At 42.7% G+C, this 15,204-nt stretch overlaps 1 protein-coding gene across 8 annotated transcripts in view; it reads left to right on the plus strand.

Moving 5' to 3' along the window:
- ncam1b (neural cell adhesion molecule 1b) overlaps nt 1-15,204 on the plus strand; it is a 67,109-nt gene that overhangs the window by 10,701 nt on the left and 41,204 nt on the right. For all 8 annotated transcript variants that reach the window (XM_086124862.1, XM_086124868.1, XM_086124863.1 and 5 more), the window contains exons 2-3: nt 12,795-12,869; nt 13,354-13,563. In XM_086124862.1, coding sequence (XP_085980988.1) covers nt 12,795-12,869; nt 13,354-13,563 — 285 coding nt within the window. The remainder of the gene's footprint in view (nt 1-12,794; nt 12,870-13,353; nt 13,564-15,204) is intronic.

Raw genomic sequence — 15,204 nt, forward strand, 5'->3', positions numbered from 1 at the left:
GGCGAGGGGGAATCTGACTGTGCAGGGCTAGTGGCTATGTTGTGACAGCACATTGCTGCTTAATCTGCCTCAGAACTCTGGAGACACATTTTGACGGATCAGGGCCAGGTTGCCTTTTTTGACAAGAGGACAGAAGTCAACCTGCTCGAGAAATTGGGTTGTTTTACATCCGCTGTCATGACAATCTGTGTTTATTTGTCCTCCTGCACTGTGCTAGAATATATGATCCTGGAATATTGATTTAGCCGGCCCGAGTTGGATAACTAGGGAACTACACGTCTGGTTTTGTTGTATGATTGATCGGTAGTGTTGCAACGCACTTTGATATTTTCTTGCATCGTTCCTGACAATTCCCGCTGCCTTTTTTTTTTTCATTGTTAGGCTATTTTGTAGTGTATGGATCTTGTTTTGATCGACAAAAACCTACTTATCTAGTCTAAATAATGTCCATCCTTCTTTTGCATTAAAAGCTCTGATAGTTTATTGGTGATGGTCTTCCTTTGTTGCAGATATCCTCGAGAGAGAGTCAAGTACCAAATCGAGAATTAAAATCTCATGTGGTTGGCCCAATCCCAGTGTCTATTTTTACTGTCCTGCCTCTGATTGGCCACCAATGTGTGTGTGTGTGTATGTGTGTGCGCACACGTGGAACATCGCGTGTCGTAAGGTGCCTGTGTGCCATCTGTTGTTCTCCAAGGAGTTGTTGCAAAGACAGTCTAAGCCAAGTACGTCTGTCTCACCGAATGCAAAACACCAACCTTGGAACGAACGAGGAAGAAGGAGCATAAGCATTTGGTCCCTATCCCCCCCCCCCCCCAAAAATAGCAACCAGTCCAGGGTGCATCTTGCCTCTCCCCAAGAGTCAGCTTGGGTAGGCTCCAACTCACCCGTGACTCGTTTGAACAAGTACATAAAAAAATATGTATGGATGGATCTGAATTTTCATAGCGCACCTCATTCATCACAATTTCATTGTTTGCAAAATACGCATGAGACACTGTCCATGATCGTTGCACCTGTTTTTAGCCAGTTATGACCGTCTTATTCACCATTTGCTATGATGCAATCTGTAAAGATGTAACCCTCTATCCACATAGGTTGTATTTCTATTTGCTTTTATTTTGCTCCATTTTATGCTGCTGTCTGTAGCCAGGTTTGGCATTGCAAATTAGCATCTCATATTGATCGCCTTACCTGGATATATCAATGTTAAATATAGTGTTTGTTTGTTTGTCTCTCTCTCTCTCTCTCTCTCTCTCTCTCTCTGTCTCTCTGTTGATATACACACACACACACGCACAGTGGTACCTCGACATACGAACGGCTCTTCATAAGTATTTTTTTAAGTTACGAAACGCCTCAACAGGATAATATTGCCTCTTGTTATGAAAGAAATTTCAAGATACGAAAGGTAAAAACACAGTATGGGTTGCTACTCGCAGCTCCGAGTTTCCTGAATGCAACATATGTATAGCTGCTCTGCCATTGGCTATTACCGCGCATCATCCTGGCATCCGATTGGGTAAGAGGGACCTCTACCGTATGTGTCTGTGTGTGTAGATAGACACACAGACAGACAGACAGATTGATCGATCGATCGATAGATAGATGTGTTTTGTCCTCGTCATTCGCCCCTCGGTCCATGAGGTGGACATTTGTTACTCCACCTGAAAAAATGTTCACCAGTCGGGCAATCGCTCACTATGCTAATGCTTGCCTTGGACATTTTTGAAGGATTGTTAAAAGCCGACAAAAGCAAACGTCCTTGGATCAGTTCTCTACAAAACGCTAATTTTTCAACGCTTAAAAATCTTGCTATGCATCAACCCTGAAATTTTACCGGCAGTTTTTTTATTTTTTAAACCAATGTCTCGAGATTTATTCCATCTTGCCAAGCTCCTGTTGGAGTCTAAGTGATGGATGGATGAATGAATGGAGGGATGGATGGATAGATGGATGTGTTAGCTAAGACATCTCCCTTGACTGAGAGACAGGAGACTTGATTGAAAGGGATGTGCTCGTAGACAAGTAAATGAAGCAATGTAACGGAGGGGGGAAAATACCGCATGGCCTTGGAGAAGTCCAATGTTTGGAACTGAACTCAAGGACTATCATAAGTATGTACGAGGAAAAGCAATGCCTCAGTATAACCGCAAAGGTTTGTGGTGTACTCAACCGGGTCGCTCAGATGTCATCTGGTGACAGCCTCACAATGAACTTCATTCAAGATGAGAATAAGCAGAATGTGTCTAATGAGTCTGCGCCGATGATTATTACCACTTGAGTTTGCCTGTAAAATCATCTTGGGACGCACACTTGAGCAATGCTAGTCCGAGTTTCAATCAATTGATCAGCTAAAATAAAAAACTGACCTTGGCACCATGACATCATTCATTTGTGGAATTCAACTTTGGAATTCTCGAGTTTGGTATTGGGATTTTTTTGGGCGATGATCAAAATTGAATTCAAAAGACTGGTCTGGTCGCCCCTCGCTCCCCCAAGATCTGAATGGTACAAAGACTCTTCTATTTTGGGGAATTTGTTTTCCCCCTGCAGAAGAAATCAATGTTTGCCCAGTACAGACGGGTCACAGTCCTAGGACAAGGATTTATACAGCATAATTTTGCAAGAGGATAAGGCAAATTAGCATTTTAGCAGAGCAGATTACTCGCGCTATGGTCAAAGAGATTTATTTTGAAATGGACTGAAAGAGGCCGGGAGATTTATTGCACATCCCTAGCGAATTGATCCAGCAAATGCAGGTGACAGCAACACTGAAGCAATTGCATGGTCTGCTCGGTAAAGATCCTTGGCGTGGAGATTATTTAAAGAGGAGGAATTGCGTATCCGTATGCGCATTTACGCCTCAGTGAACCAGAGGGACAGAATCTCAAGTTGCGGCTGGCTATCAGTCCCATTTTGCATCCTCTAAAACGTGTACCAACCTCTTCTAATTAGTGTTTTAACGATGCAGGCAGACTGTAAACGGCCGCATTGGCCTCTGCTTTCTGCCTCTCTCACTGCCGCTCGAAAACATTATTTGCGTCTGTGTATTACCGCAGGTCTGCCGGGAGACTAAGCCATAAAAAAACACCTTACTCATTTTCAGCGCTGTTATGTTGTAACATATTCACTTCAGAGATGGGGAGATAAATGCTTTGATTTCAAACTTGATTAGTGATTCCTGCGCCGCGGGCGTGTCAATCCATCCAACCGTGAATTCACGTTACCCATGATGATAAAGCGAGGCTTGTTAGTTTGAATTTTGTTTGACCTTTTTGACATCCGGATTTTTGCACTGTCACTATGATATGTATAACACACAAAGCCCTTAAAGACATCTCTGGTGGTCTCGCGGTTTTTACCACTATATGCTAAAGGTAATTGCCAGGTTTCAATTCTGGGTTTAGTCGATTCGATTTTGCAATCAGGATTGATGCAAATTCACTTCAGGCAGTCCAAGCGTCCGTATGACAGTCGTGTCAGAATTTTACTTAGCTGCGACAATAATGGACGGATGAAGTAGAGTTCAGACAAGATTTCTTTAAACAGTTCATCTGTTTGTGTGTTTCGTTGTCTCTGTCTGTTTTGTCTGTTAGAACAGAAATAAACACTGTCAACCCCCCGACAAGACTGAAGGTAGAACAGCAATGAACCAAACATACACCTTCAGGAGTTCAATTCTTAGCTGACTCATTTACTCTAAAATTATACTGCGCATGCTTCTTTTTACTGAGCCACTCACGGGCCTTCATTTCGCAGTCGAGAGGTCAGGCTCATACGTTGAAGAAGCGATGGCAGCGGGCGTTTGGTTGTCAACATCTAAAATTGTCCTTTTGGTTGTCAAGTTGAGTAATTATCCTTTTGACTGTTGAGGTCAATGATTTCCTGGAAAATCCTAATTACACTGGCATTTGAAACTTGGCAGGTGTTAATTCCAGACACTATTTGCATTGTAGGGGAGGGGCGGGGGGCATTAGTACACGTTTGACTGATGGAAGGCTTGAAATCCTCCAATGCGACATGGCCGCAAGTCGGGGGGGAGAGATGTCGACAGCGAGTATCCTACGTGGAGAAGTGTTTCTCTCACTACTATTGTTCGCAGCTCGAACCTTGATGGAGACACGCTCAAGACAGACTACATTTTCATGAGCGCTTCTATCCAATTACAGCGCCATCTACCCAAATCTCCACCGTTCTGAGTTGATACGTTGCCGCTCCACAAGTTGCTGGCCATCCCGCGCACACGACATAACAAGCCCTCCAGTGATGCTGTGTCTGTCCGCCCTGCTTCTCCAGTGCTTGTCTGGCTCTATCTGAAATGGTGCATTCCCTCTTATTGATCCCCCACCGGCCTCTCTTCCTGGTGGAGATGCAGGCAGGCTTATCCGGCTCGCCCCAGCTTGTCTGCCCGGTCAATGGACAGAGCGAGAGAGAGAGAGCTGTGCGCCAGGTTTGGGGACGCTGTGTTGTCTGGGACAGCTTTTGTCTGGGTGGTCATTGTTTTGCATCCTGCCTTCCTGGCCTCCTCATCCTCCTCCGTTTTTGCCCCCTTTGTTACTCCAGTACTTATTAGATATCCATTAAATCCTGTTCACTTGGCAAAGTTGTGCTGTGTTTGTTCCCACCAAACAATCAGCTGGCATTACCCTTCTAGCAAATAGGGCCGTGTGGGCTTTGCTTTTCATGGCAATGTGTCGTGACTTTCCGAAGCGGGGGGACCACGAGGGATCCATCGTCATGATTAGCCTGGCAGAATTCGCTTTTTACTTTGTTTGTTTGTGTTGTTTCACTGTACTTGTCAAAACGCTAACATTTCAGTCTTTGTTCAGGCCACACAGACTCCTTATTCTTCCAGCAGTCACTCTCCAAGAGAGAGTCTTTACATTTCACCGCTTATACATGTCATTTTTAAGCTTTTGTGACAGACTGCTCGGCTCGCGCTGACATCGGCACAGATTGCGTAGTTCATCGGTAGCTCTGGAATTCACGTGAAATCTCTCCCCGTGACTCACCCTCGATTGCACGATGGCATTCGTGCAATGTGCTCACAAGGTTTACAATGAATTGTGCCGGATGATTTTTCAGTTTCACTTTGGCTTTTAAAAAAAGGTACAATAGCTTCCATTCCACCTTGCTCTTCTTTTCCCCCCCTCATCTTTCCACTGAGTCATTACAGGAGTACACAGCACGATGGGCCACAGACGTGCCGCTTTCCAGCTGCCTGGGCTTTTGTTGTGTGATGCGCAGCTGAGGCAGATGAGCGGCACTTACAATAAATTGCCCGAATGAGGGCAAATTCTGCTCTGCAACTGAAGTGAAGTGCACTACTATTTGCAGAGTTGCATCTCTGCCAGAGAGAAAAAGGCATGTTATTCGGGAAGATTTTGTCCTGTTAGTAAGAGTTCATTGTAATCATGTTTCAGCTTTAGTATTGGTAGAGTGTTTTTTTAATGCAATGAGACAAGAGATGGGCATAATAATTACTTAATTGCTGTGAATTGTGGGTAGTTAAGGCCAAACAGATGCACTCCTGGCCTGCAACCAGCAGACTCGCTGACTACCGTCAGAAGCAGTGTCAACTAGTTTGCAGTCAGAAGAACAATTTTACTTCAGCTATGGGAAGATGAGCTTTATTTCACAAAGATCTCAGCTCTATTTATTATTATTTTTTTGAATGATACCCTTCCTTGTGGAGCACACATGGCAACACATGCTTCACACGGAGCATATTGTATGGACTGACACGGCACACGATACATTTTATATTCCAATGAGAATGACCAAACCCTTTTCGGGGGCCAATAGGAATTTCAATAATTTCAACAGTAGCATCTTAGCTTGTGCTCCTGTTGCCTCTCCGGCACTTTCCTGTTGTGTCAGACTTGAAATTACCCCCACTGGCATTGGCACAAATTAAATGTGAATAGTTTCTCTGTTACTTTACTAGACTTGGTTGATTGCTCATCTTAATACCATTGAGGTGATTACGCCAAGCAAAGTGGCTGGAAATAAATATTATGGTACCTCTACTTACGAACGTCTCTTCATACGAAATTTTCAAGTTACAAAACGCCTCAACAGGAAAATACTGCCTATTTTTACGAAAGAAATTTCGAGATACAAAAGGTAAAAATGCAGTATGGGCTGTTGCTGGCAGCTCAGAGTTTCCCTAAACGCAACATACTTTTAGCTGCTCTGTCATTGGCTATTACCGATCATCATCCTGGCGTCCCATCGGCTCAGAGGGACCTCTACCGCATGTGTATACCTGTGTAAATAGATAATAAAATAAAATAATAGAAAAAATAAAATAATGTGTCTATGCAGCGTCCTCGTCATTCGTCCCTCGGGCCATGAGGCGTTCGGATAGTTTTATGGAAATGTAAATCACCCAGAAAAAGTGTTCACAGTCGGGCGATCGCTCACTATGCTGATGTTTGCCTTGGACATTTTCAAAGGATTGTTAAAAGCTGACAAAAGCAAACGTCCTTGGATCAGTTCTTGACAAAACGCCAGGCAAAAACCACTTCTGAGGGAAAACATGAACAAAGGAGGGCAAAAAAACCGATGAGGACATAGTTAAAAGTTAAATGACATTCATTTTTATTCTTTCCTCTATTCTTTGTTTTTTTTTACATTATGCCCAACTGTCGTTTATTGGACAATGATCTAATTGTAACATGTATTTGTTCCACATTTTAATGCATTTTATGCTTTAGGAAACATTTTTGTCTGAATTTTGGGGAGCTTGCCACGGATTAGGGCATTTACATGGAAAACGCGTCTCTACTTCCAAAATTTTCTAGTTAAGAAATTTCTTCCAGAACCAATTAATTTCATAAGTAGAGGTACAACTGTACAAGTTTGTCAGTTGCTCCACTCCAGTGGTTCCACTTTTGCAGGGAGAAAGGTTTTAAAAACACACTTTGGGGGGTTTACAGTGAGCGGCATGTAATGGATTTCTCTTGCGGTTAGAAAATAACGCATGCATGAAGCCTGCCAGGTTATTGCCATCATGAGGGCGCCACAAGCAGAGGCTGAAATGAATCGTTGTAATGTTGGCTATTTAAACATAATGAGATTTCACAGTGGAATTTAACCCATTTGGATTATGTTGTGGGCAACCTGCGTGGAAGTCGAACTATCACACCACCACGTCGGACCATCAAGGTGGTGGGGGGGGGGGATAGAGAGATAGAGAGAGAGAGAGAAAACATGTTTCCATAGCAACTGGCAGTGAGGGAAAGTAACCGCGGTAGAGAGGCATGAGTAGCAAGCAAATACTGTTTTAATTCCTTGAATTGCGCGAGTGAATGCAACAACTTTGTTGCCTTTTAAATGTTTGTATTCTGGTGGCATTTGAAAGTCAAAACCTATCTAGGTTTTTGGGATAAGGTATTTGAGAGATGAAATAGTTGGTCAAGAATGTGGTCAATGGTGTAGTAGTGATTGTTGTTTAGTCGTGTTGTGATACTACAAAGCCACTGCCGATTCAGTCTTTGCTCAATTGTAATCTGATGTGGAACACTTGGAAAACAACAACACAAAACTAACTGTCATGACATCCGGCCAACAGCCACACAATCCAACTTTTTCTACAAGTATAAATTGCCAAAGCCTTAATCAGTAAATAAGTTAAGATCGGATAAAGACAATACAGATTTGCATCTGTTCGGTATTATGGTGTATATTTCTTTCTAAGGGAATATCCCTAAAAATCTTCAGTGGGATTTCAATAAGTCTCACATGGCCACGAGGCAGGAAAAGCTCAATCAATATATTGGAAAGTACAAACATATCATTACTAATCGGCGAAGCGCACATGTACAGATGAATAATTGAAGACTGCATTCAAAAGACTGCCTGCCCTAAATTGTGCATTGTTACATCATTTTTGACAAAATGAAATTGCCGCCTATTTATTCACATGGTGCCCTTTAAAAGATTGATGAAATTATTCAACCGCATGTCCCTCATGATCCTGAGCTGCAATGGCTAGCGTAACAGTCTGAAGGACAGGTTTGATCTTTAGATCAGTGGGTTTTCAAAGTGTGAGACAGTGAGCACACCGTACCCTCAGGGAATACTAAAACACGAAAGAAAAAGGATCTCATTTTAAGAACAAATGAGAAAAAAAATTCCTAGATGTAAGGGGTTTCTCAGTGCATCTTGTGATATGTTTTTGCTGCAAAGAGAATATCACAATATATTGATTATAAAGTGCGGTGTGGTGCAGGCGATGCAGTTTACAATGGCCCGACATATTTTGAATGGCTGTAATCAAGCACCCTAAGGAGGACAATTGTGTCTTAATACTGTATTGTAAAGTAAATGCATGATACATTTGGCCCCATCCCTACCGCTGATTTCTTTTCATATCTACTGTCGTAGCTTAGGTAGCTTCCAAAACGTGTTTTCTCAAGCTGCTGCGCCTCCCATGAAGCCCACCTAAGGGAAGTGCGCCTGCGCCCCACACTACTTTATCTCACTGGTACTTACTTTTTTTTTAACTCTGGCTGTCATGTGTGTCAGGAGCGAGAGGGTGTCATTCTATGTATGTTTGACGTCAGGCAAATAGATGATGAGGGTAATTGCGATGTGCAGCGAGTAACAGCTCCGATCTCACGACGGCAAAGGTTGCAGCACCCAAGGTGTTGTTCGAAGGTATCTCGAGACGGTGGGGGCCAGGGACCATGCGCTGCATATATTTCCATCTCTCTGTACTGTATCCGTGCGCTTATCAGTCACTTGCAGCGTAACCGTGGAAAAGTCAGTGCGCTCCCGTATGGAGCCTGAATTCAAATGTTTTAAGTCTGGCTACAGAGGATGGGTTTTGGCAATATTTTTATGTACATTTCAGAACCAATTGATGATTAGCGTCGCTCATTTGCATTCATGAAACGACCACCTGCCCATCACATGCGAGCACGAGTGATCTTGATGATAACACGCGCAGACAATGCCTCATAGGCTGGGCTGAGGAAATGGTGAAGAATTAAGTCTCGTAAATTTGAACACCAATGTGACCTGCATATGAAGGAATATATTTACAGGCATATTGTGACGATGCTAGTCTGCAAGTAATATGTGTTTACTTAGTGGAGCCCTAAATTTCACAACAAACGCGAAAGCGGTTGATGACCTGGGGAGGCATAAATTATTGACACGGCAAGCTGCCTCTCTCTCTCTCTCTCTCTGTCGTCACAACTGTGCTGCATACAAATATGACATTGCCCACAGCGACAGAAAATGTTCACAAGTCACAAATGAATTGCAAATGCAAGTTAAAAGTTCCTTTTCTGTTATGTGAGGTCTCGAGCAATAACTACAACCTGAGGCCAACTCGAACTTGCTGCCCCTGTATTTTGTAATATCTAATTTAGGACCCTGACGCCTATTCTGCAGACAAAATTCGCAGCGCTCTGAATACAAAGTATTCAATCATGGTGAGAAAGTGTGTTGCTGTCGATCCGGACAAGTGACCCTAAATGATAGGGGTGTGCATCTCTCCACAAAAGACAATTCAATACGTACGAAACGATGCAGAGTGAAGTTTGACTTGAAAGTGGAATGATTTCATTTGATTTGACTCAATGCGATTACGATTCGATATGGTACGACTCAATGTGAGAGGGTTTGTCGCAACTTTTGAATGGACTTGTCGGTACCTTAAATGTGCAGGTCAGTATTCATCTTGATATATTTCAAAGTGGAAGGGCTCGTTCGGTTCAAATCAATACACTTGCATCTTTTAAATCCAAAAACAATTTTTCGGTTCAAAACGCTTTTTTATTATATCCTAACTAAACAACAGTGTTGACAGTAACTGCAGCTAGCATGTGAACACATCTTGAGTTTAGCTTGCACGACATGAGAAGTTCTCCGAAATTGCACTCGGCTATTTTGCGAGTGTCTGACAGATTGTCCATAATTGCAATGGGACCAAAAATGACAAAAGACACCAAATCAGGGCAGAGGTGGACTGAGTTTACCAGCCACCAACTAATTTGAACTACAGAAAGTTTGGTTCGACTCAATATGTCTTTGTTTCGCCTTTGTGGGGAAACAGGGAGTCGGCAGATCTTTGAAACATCTTACAACCGTAAATTTGATGTTGCAAAATTAAGCCTTTAACTCCCAGTATACTTTCAAATGACACTTGAAATCTTCAAGCCTTGAATCAAAGGTCTTAAAATGCTACAGACACAATAAACAACTTATCGCTAATGTATTTTCTTTGCAAAACTTTGGAAATCAGACACAAAAGAGTAGTGTTCACACTTTATACTGGTAGTGATATGACGTAACCTACAATCCGCATTTCATATTTTATTCCCACTGTGACGCACAAGCCTAAAAATAAGGCGAAGCGACAGAGAATTTGGGAGTTTGTAATGTTCCTTTCTCGGTCATAAACGTTGGACTAAAAACCCCAAACTGAGGCATTTTAAAATGGAAAGAGAACTTGAACTAAAGGGACATTCCATGTTTTGCCAGAACTAGGTCACATTCATCGACTTGAGTTCATTTTGGGTCTCTGAGCAAGTCGAGTCTCCACCGTCCCGGAAAGAGAGAAAAAAAATCCTTGACTCAAATTCAGACATATTGCTCCTGTTTGTAAGGAATTAAAATTCTCTGGTTAGGTTTGCCACGTAAGTGGTACGCAGCACCCGGAAAAGCTCTTGGGGCATGCGTTCCAAGGTGACTCTTACTGAATGAATCATGAACTGTTCATGCTTCAAATGTATGATGTGCTTACCGAAAAAGTTTGTGACGTATTAGGGGAATAAAAGGCATTCATTACTCGTTGCAAATGATACTATTTAGTGTTTCTAAAACGAACCGAATATGAAATCATCCAGACAAAAGTCAGAAGTGTCACAAAACCTCTGAGCTATGAAAAGAAATCTGGGGTGTGGCGTCTGTATAGTAACGTTAGCCGAGCCCGTGAAACTTCTGCCTCCCAACAATGTTTAAGACTCGTTGAGGTCACCGTCATCGTGACATTTCAAGTGGACGAACTGTATTAGTTCACAACTGTGCAGGTATTTTCTAATGCCTATAAAGCCAATGCTGCTCGAGTATCAGTGTGGCTTTTTGCCAGGTTTGCCACAAAAGACTGCATGCGATATGAATTCGGGTTATGTTCACGATGTGTCAATGAGTTATTTTGATTCTGTCAGAGTCAAATATGTTCAAAAGCACATTGACATTTTAATTTACGCCGCTCTCATCCTCGGGCCACACTCACTAACCACTGGTGTGAAGTCTCGGGTTTCAAATTGATTGATCTCGGAGGGGGGAGGGGGGGGGGGTTTCACACTCGGATTTAATTTCCAGTTGCTCGTGTCACTTGCAACCCCGCCCTCTCCGCTTTGAACCAGTCTGCCCTTTAACAAGACTGACGCTCCCGCAGCTTTTTAGCCTCGTAAACGTTTGAGACGAGAGAGCTATTAGTGTCTGGTTCATAACTATATGGCGGAGAGGAGTCTTGCATCTGCTTTGGATCGAAGTGAACCACTCTGTGTCCGGGCCATCGTTTCATGTCATTGAGAGAGAACTGAGCAAGTGCGCTGTTCTTCGTCAACAGTCGGACAAAATTGATTATGACTTCTGACGTGAACAAGGGTTGGAGTGTTTGCACTGAATAGAACCTGACATTTACATCTCGGGAGGGTGATCGATGAGCCAAAGAAAACAGAAGGATTTAAGCAAGACGTAAAACCCTGTCGGGCAGTTTGCACATCAAATGTGACAAAAGCATTTGTGGGTTGGTGTCACGTGACAAGCATACCACACAGAGGCTCCTGGCGTTAATCACCTTGACTTTGAGATCATGCAGCGTGTGACACTCACTCCTGTTTTTGATCAACAATAGTAGCGTGGTGTCATTAATCCATATTTGCCGCGTTTTGACAGTCAACCAACGTCTGCACAAGGGTCCTTCTTTGAGAGGGGGGTGGATTGCGTTTTAATGGGGTTGTTACAAAACACCAGAGGACAAAATAAAGTTAAATGTAAGCATCCATCCATGTTACTGGCTGAGCCAGTTTGCCTTTTCTGTGCAACTTCCTGCCCTTTGTAACTCCCCTCGCTTTCGCCCTAACACCCCGGCGATACAGAGCCGGATGTTGGGCCCATTTAGTTACATTTCTCAACTGCGGGAAACCCTAACCGCTCCTCTTGGGAAACAAGTGAAGCTTTGTTCTAATTAGGAAGCAAAAGGCTTCAATCCAGACCTCACCCTGTGACCACCCCCCCGCACCCCACCAACCCCTCCAAAAAATAAATCAAGTCTTTTTTTCCTACCCAGACATTGATAAAGTGTAGGCATTTACTCATGTACACCCACATTGCATCTGTGCTTCCAAGAGTCTTAATTGAAGGACAAAAGAAGCCGCAAAAAAGAAAACAATTGTCTTCACCATCCAGAGTAACTGGTAAACATCATTGAGGTGCCACCTTTAGCAAAATATGTTCCTATTTTCATTAACTAAGAGTTGAGTCTCTTCACATGCAAACTAGACGCAGTTGATCGGCGTTATTATTGTCATGTTAAGCAACTGTCACTTGGGCCCAATTGTATTGATCATCCCGGCCAGAGATGTCAGTTATTAATTGTTAATGAAGATCTTGGAGGCATTTTTTCTTTTTGGAAACATGGATGATTTCTGAATTTAGGGTGTTCCCTTTTGGACAACTCAGGGTCTGCTTATGGTTTTGAGGCGATTGCCAACGTTTGATCATTCCTTCCCTTTCATTTTGGATGTTGTTGTGTCTCCTTCCTTTAGTGTCACTGGACGTGCAGATCACACCCACTCATGGTGAAATCAGTCTCGGGGAGTCCAAATTCTTCATGTGTGAAGGTAAGCTTGACAAGTTGTCCTGACAGTGTCACCGTTTTGTTTTGTTTTTTGACAGTACGCACTTGAAGCGTTACCCAAAGGATGAAAAGGCTGTTATTGTTCTGTGCACACCATTGTTTTAGACACCGAGTGAAACGGATCATCCGAGATAATGGCTACATATCGCATTGTTTGCTCTTGGTGAGAACAAGGTCCAATTCAGCGCAATGTACTGTATTGAGTGCGATTACCACCACCATGTTGAATTGTTATTGTTGTCTGTACGATTATGTAATTATCATTCAGCCCTTTGTTGCTGAGTCACACTGCCAGCGCTGGTGGAACGTGAGTTGCGAGGCACATATAGCAAAGGCTTCTGTGCATAAAATAGAATGTATCGTCAGCACTATTCGGTCCAGGGGAACAGATTGACTGTGCTTTACTACTTTGTACACACATACATTATAGATAGACTCATTTAATTTTTTTGGCTGCTACCCATCAGTTATGGGTGGGGCTAAGCACATAGACTGGTTCGGGCCGAGCGGCGAAAGGATAGAGCCCAACAGACCGGACATCACGGTGACCCGAAACGACGAGACGTCATCCATCCTCACGTTGTACCGAGCAGTGACGGAGAACGCCGGCACGTACAAGTGCGTCGCCACCAATGGAGATCAGCAGGGAGAGTCAACGGTTAACATCAAAATTTTCCGTGAGTATTTTCTGCTCAATGTCAAAGCAGAAAAAAAAACCTTTTTATTAAATGTGTCGTATTTTATTGACTGCTCTAGGGCATCACATTACTCTTTAGCTTTTTTTTTTTTCGCCAGACGATAGATTTTTCATCAGTTCGATAAATGGTCGGAAGACCATTAGAAGGCTGCTTAATGATGCTGTCTGTTTTGCAGCTCCTGTGATGAATGTCTTTTATTTTCCATGAATGCTGTGCATCAGCACATGTCCATCAGACGAGTTTTCTTCGCTTGTCAACACTTTCACTGTTTGTTTTAGATGGCACAGAAAGCGGCCAGCCGTGTGTATAACAAATAGGAGGAGAACCTATTTACATAGTTTGATGCTTGGATTTTAAATAAATACATTACTTTTTGAAAAGGAAACCTCTCAGCTGTGTGAAAGGAACGCAAACGTCATCGCTCGACTGCCTCCCACTGCAATGTCGCCCCCATCTTCTCCAACCAATTATTACTTCCACCTGTAGGCACAGACTGTTACAAAGCGCACTTTTATCTTTTTAATCCACGGGATGTCACCAGATAAGATTGCAGCTCAATGCCAGTCTGCAGCATTTGGCCGGGTCAAGTGTATTAGGTCGACGTAGTGCTTCAGTGCCAGCAGCAAACTCCATCAATCAGATGGTTAGTTTAGAATGGAAAATCACTGCAGTAAATATCGTCAGCCGGCGGAACTTGATTAAATTACAAGGGAGAAGAATGCTGAGAAAACTCATTTTGAATGGAGAAAATCCTCCTCAAAGGAGCTGGTAATCACAAAATGAGTTCAACAAATGGCTTGTTTGCCCAAAGGGGATTCTACGAATTGTAAAATGATTAGCAAAACAAGCAAACCTTATGTTCTCTAAATTACCGCATCGCCGTCCTCTGAAAATTAAAAACTCTTTTTACGTCACTTCATGGGCCTTCTTAGTACCACGTGGACATTATTTCTTAAGAGCCGAGCTCATTAGAACTTGGTTGCTACCCAAAACAGCAGCAGCCACAGATGCACATAAAGAGTCTCTCCCAGTTTAATTAAAGTCTGGACGATTACAAGTTCCCTGTGCAGTCTGAAAGATGATCTTATGTGGAGACAGTAATGACAATTCGTGGCGATTGACCAAAACAGCAGCCCCTGGTGTGAACAATTATAAGTCCTGTGCACAGTGTTTAACACGTGGGGACGGTGTCTTTTAATGTGTTCCAATGGGCTCAATAATCTTGTGTGCGTCCTTGCTACATTTCATTTCTCCATTGTAGCCCTTTTTAATTGGTTTGAAACTGTAGTTTCACGTGACAGAAATTGCAAAATTGCTCCAAAAATATATACTGTTCCCTAAGAACATTATATAGTACATTAAAACAGTGAATAAAATCCTCGTGAATGAAACTCGATGAGTATACTGTAGTTCAGGGGTGTCAAACTCATTTTTGTCGTGGGCCGCATTTTAGTTTGTTTGTTTGTTTATTGAACATAAAACATATATACAGTAATAATTTGACAGAAAATAAGGTAGATAAAAAAAGTAAAAAGAAAGAAATCAATCTTCATTCAACACAGTTATTATGTTCAAGGGAGTAGGAAGAAGTAAAAAACTTATCTAGTCCTACCCCGTTAT

This window comes from Hippocampus guttulatus, chromosome 12, assembly GCF_054856545.1.
Source record: "Hippocampus guttulatus isolate MCC_2025c chromosome 12, RoL_Hgut_1.0, whole genome shotgun sequence".
NCBI classification, from domain to species: Eukaryota; Metazoa; Chordata; class Actinopteri; order Syngnathiformes; family Syngnathidae; genus Hippocampus; species Hippocampus guttulatus.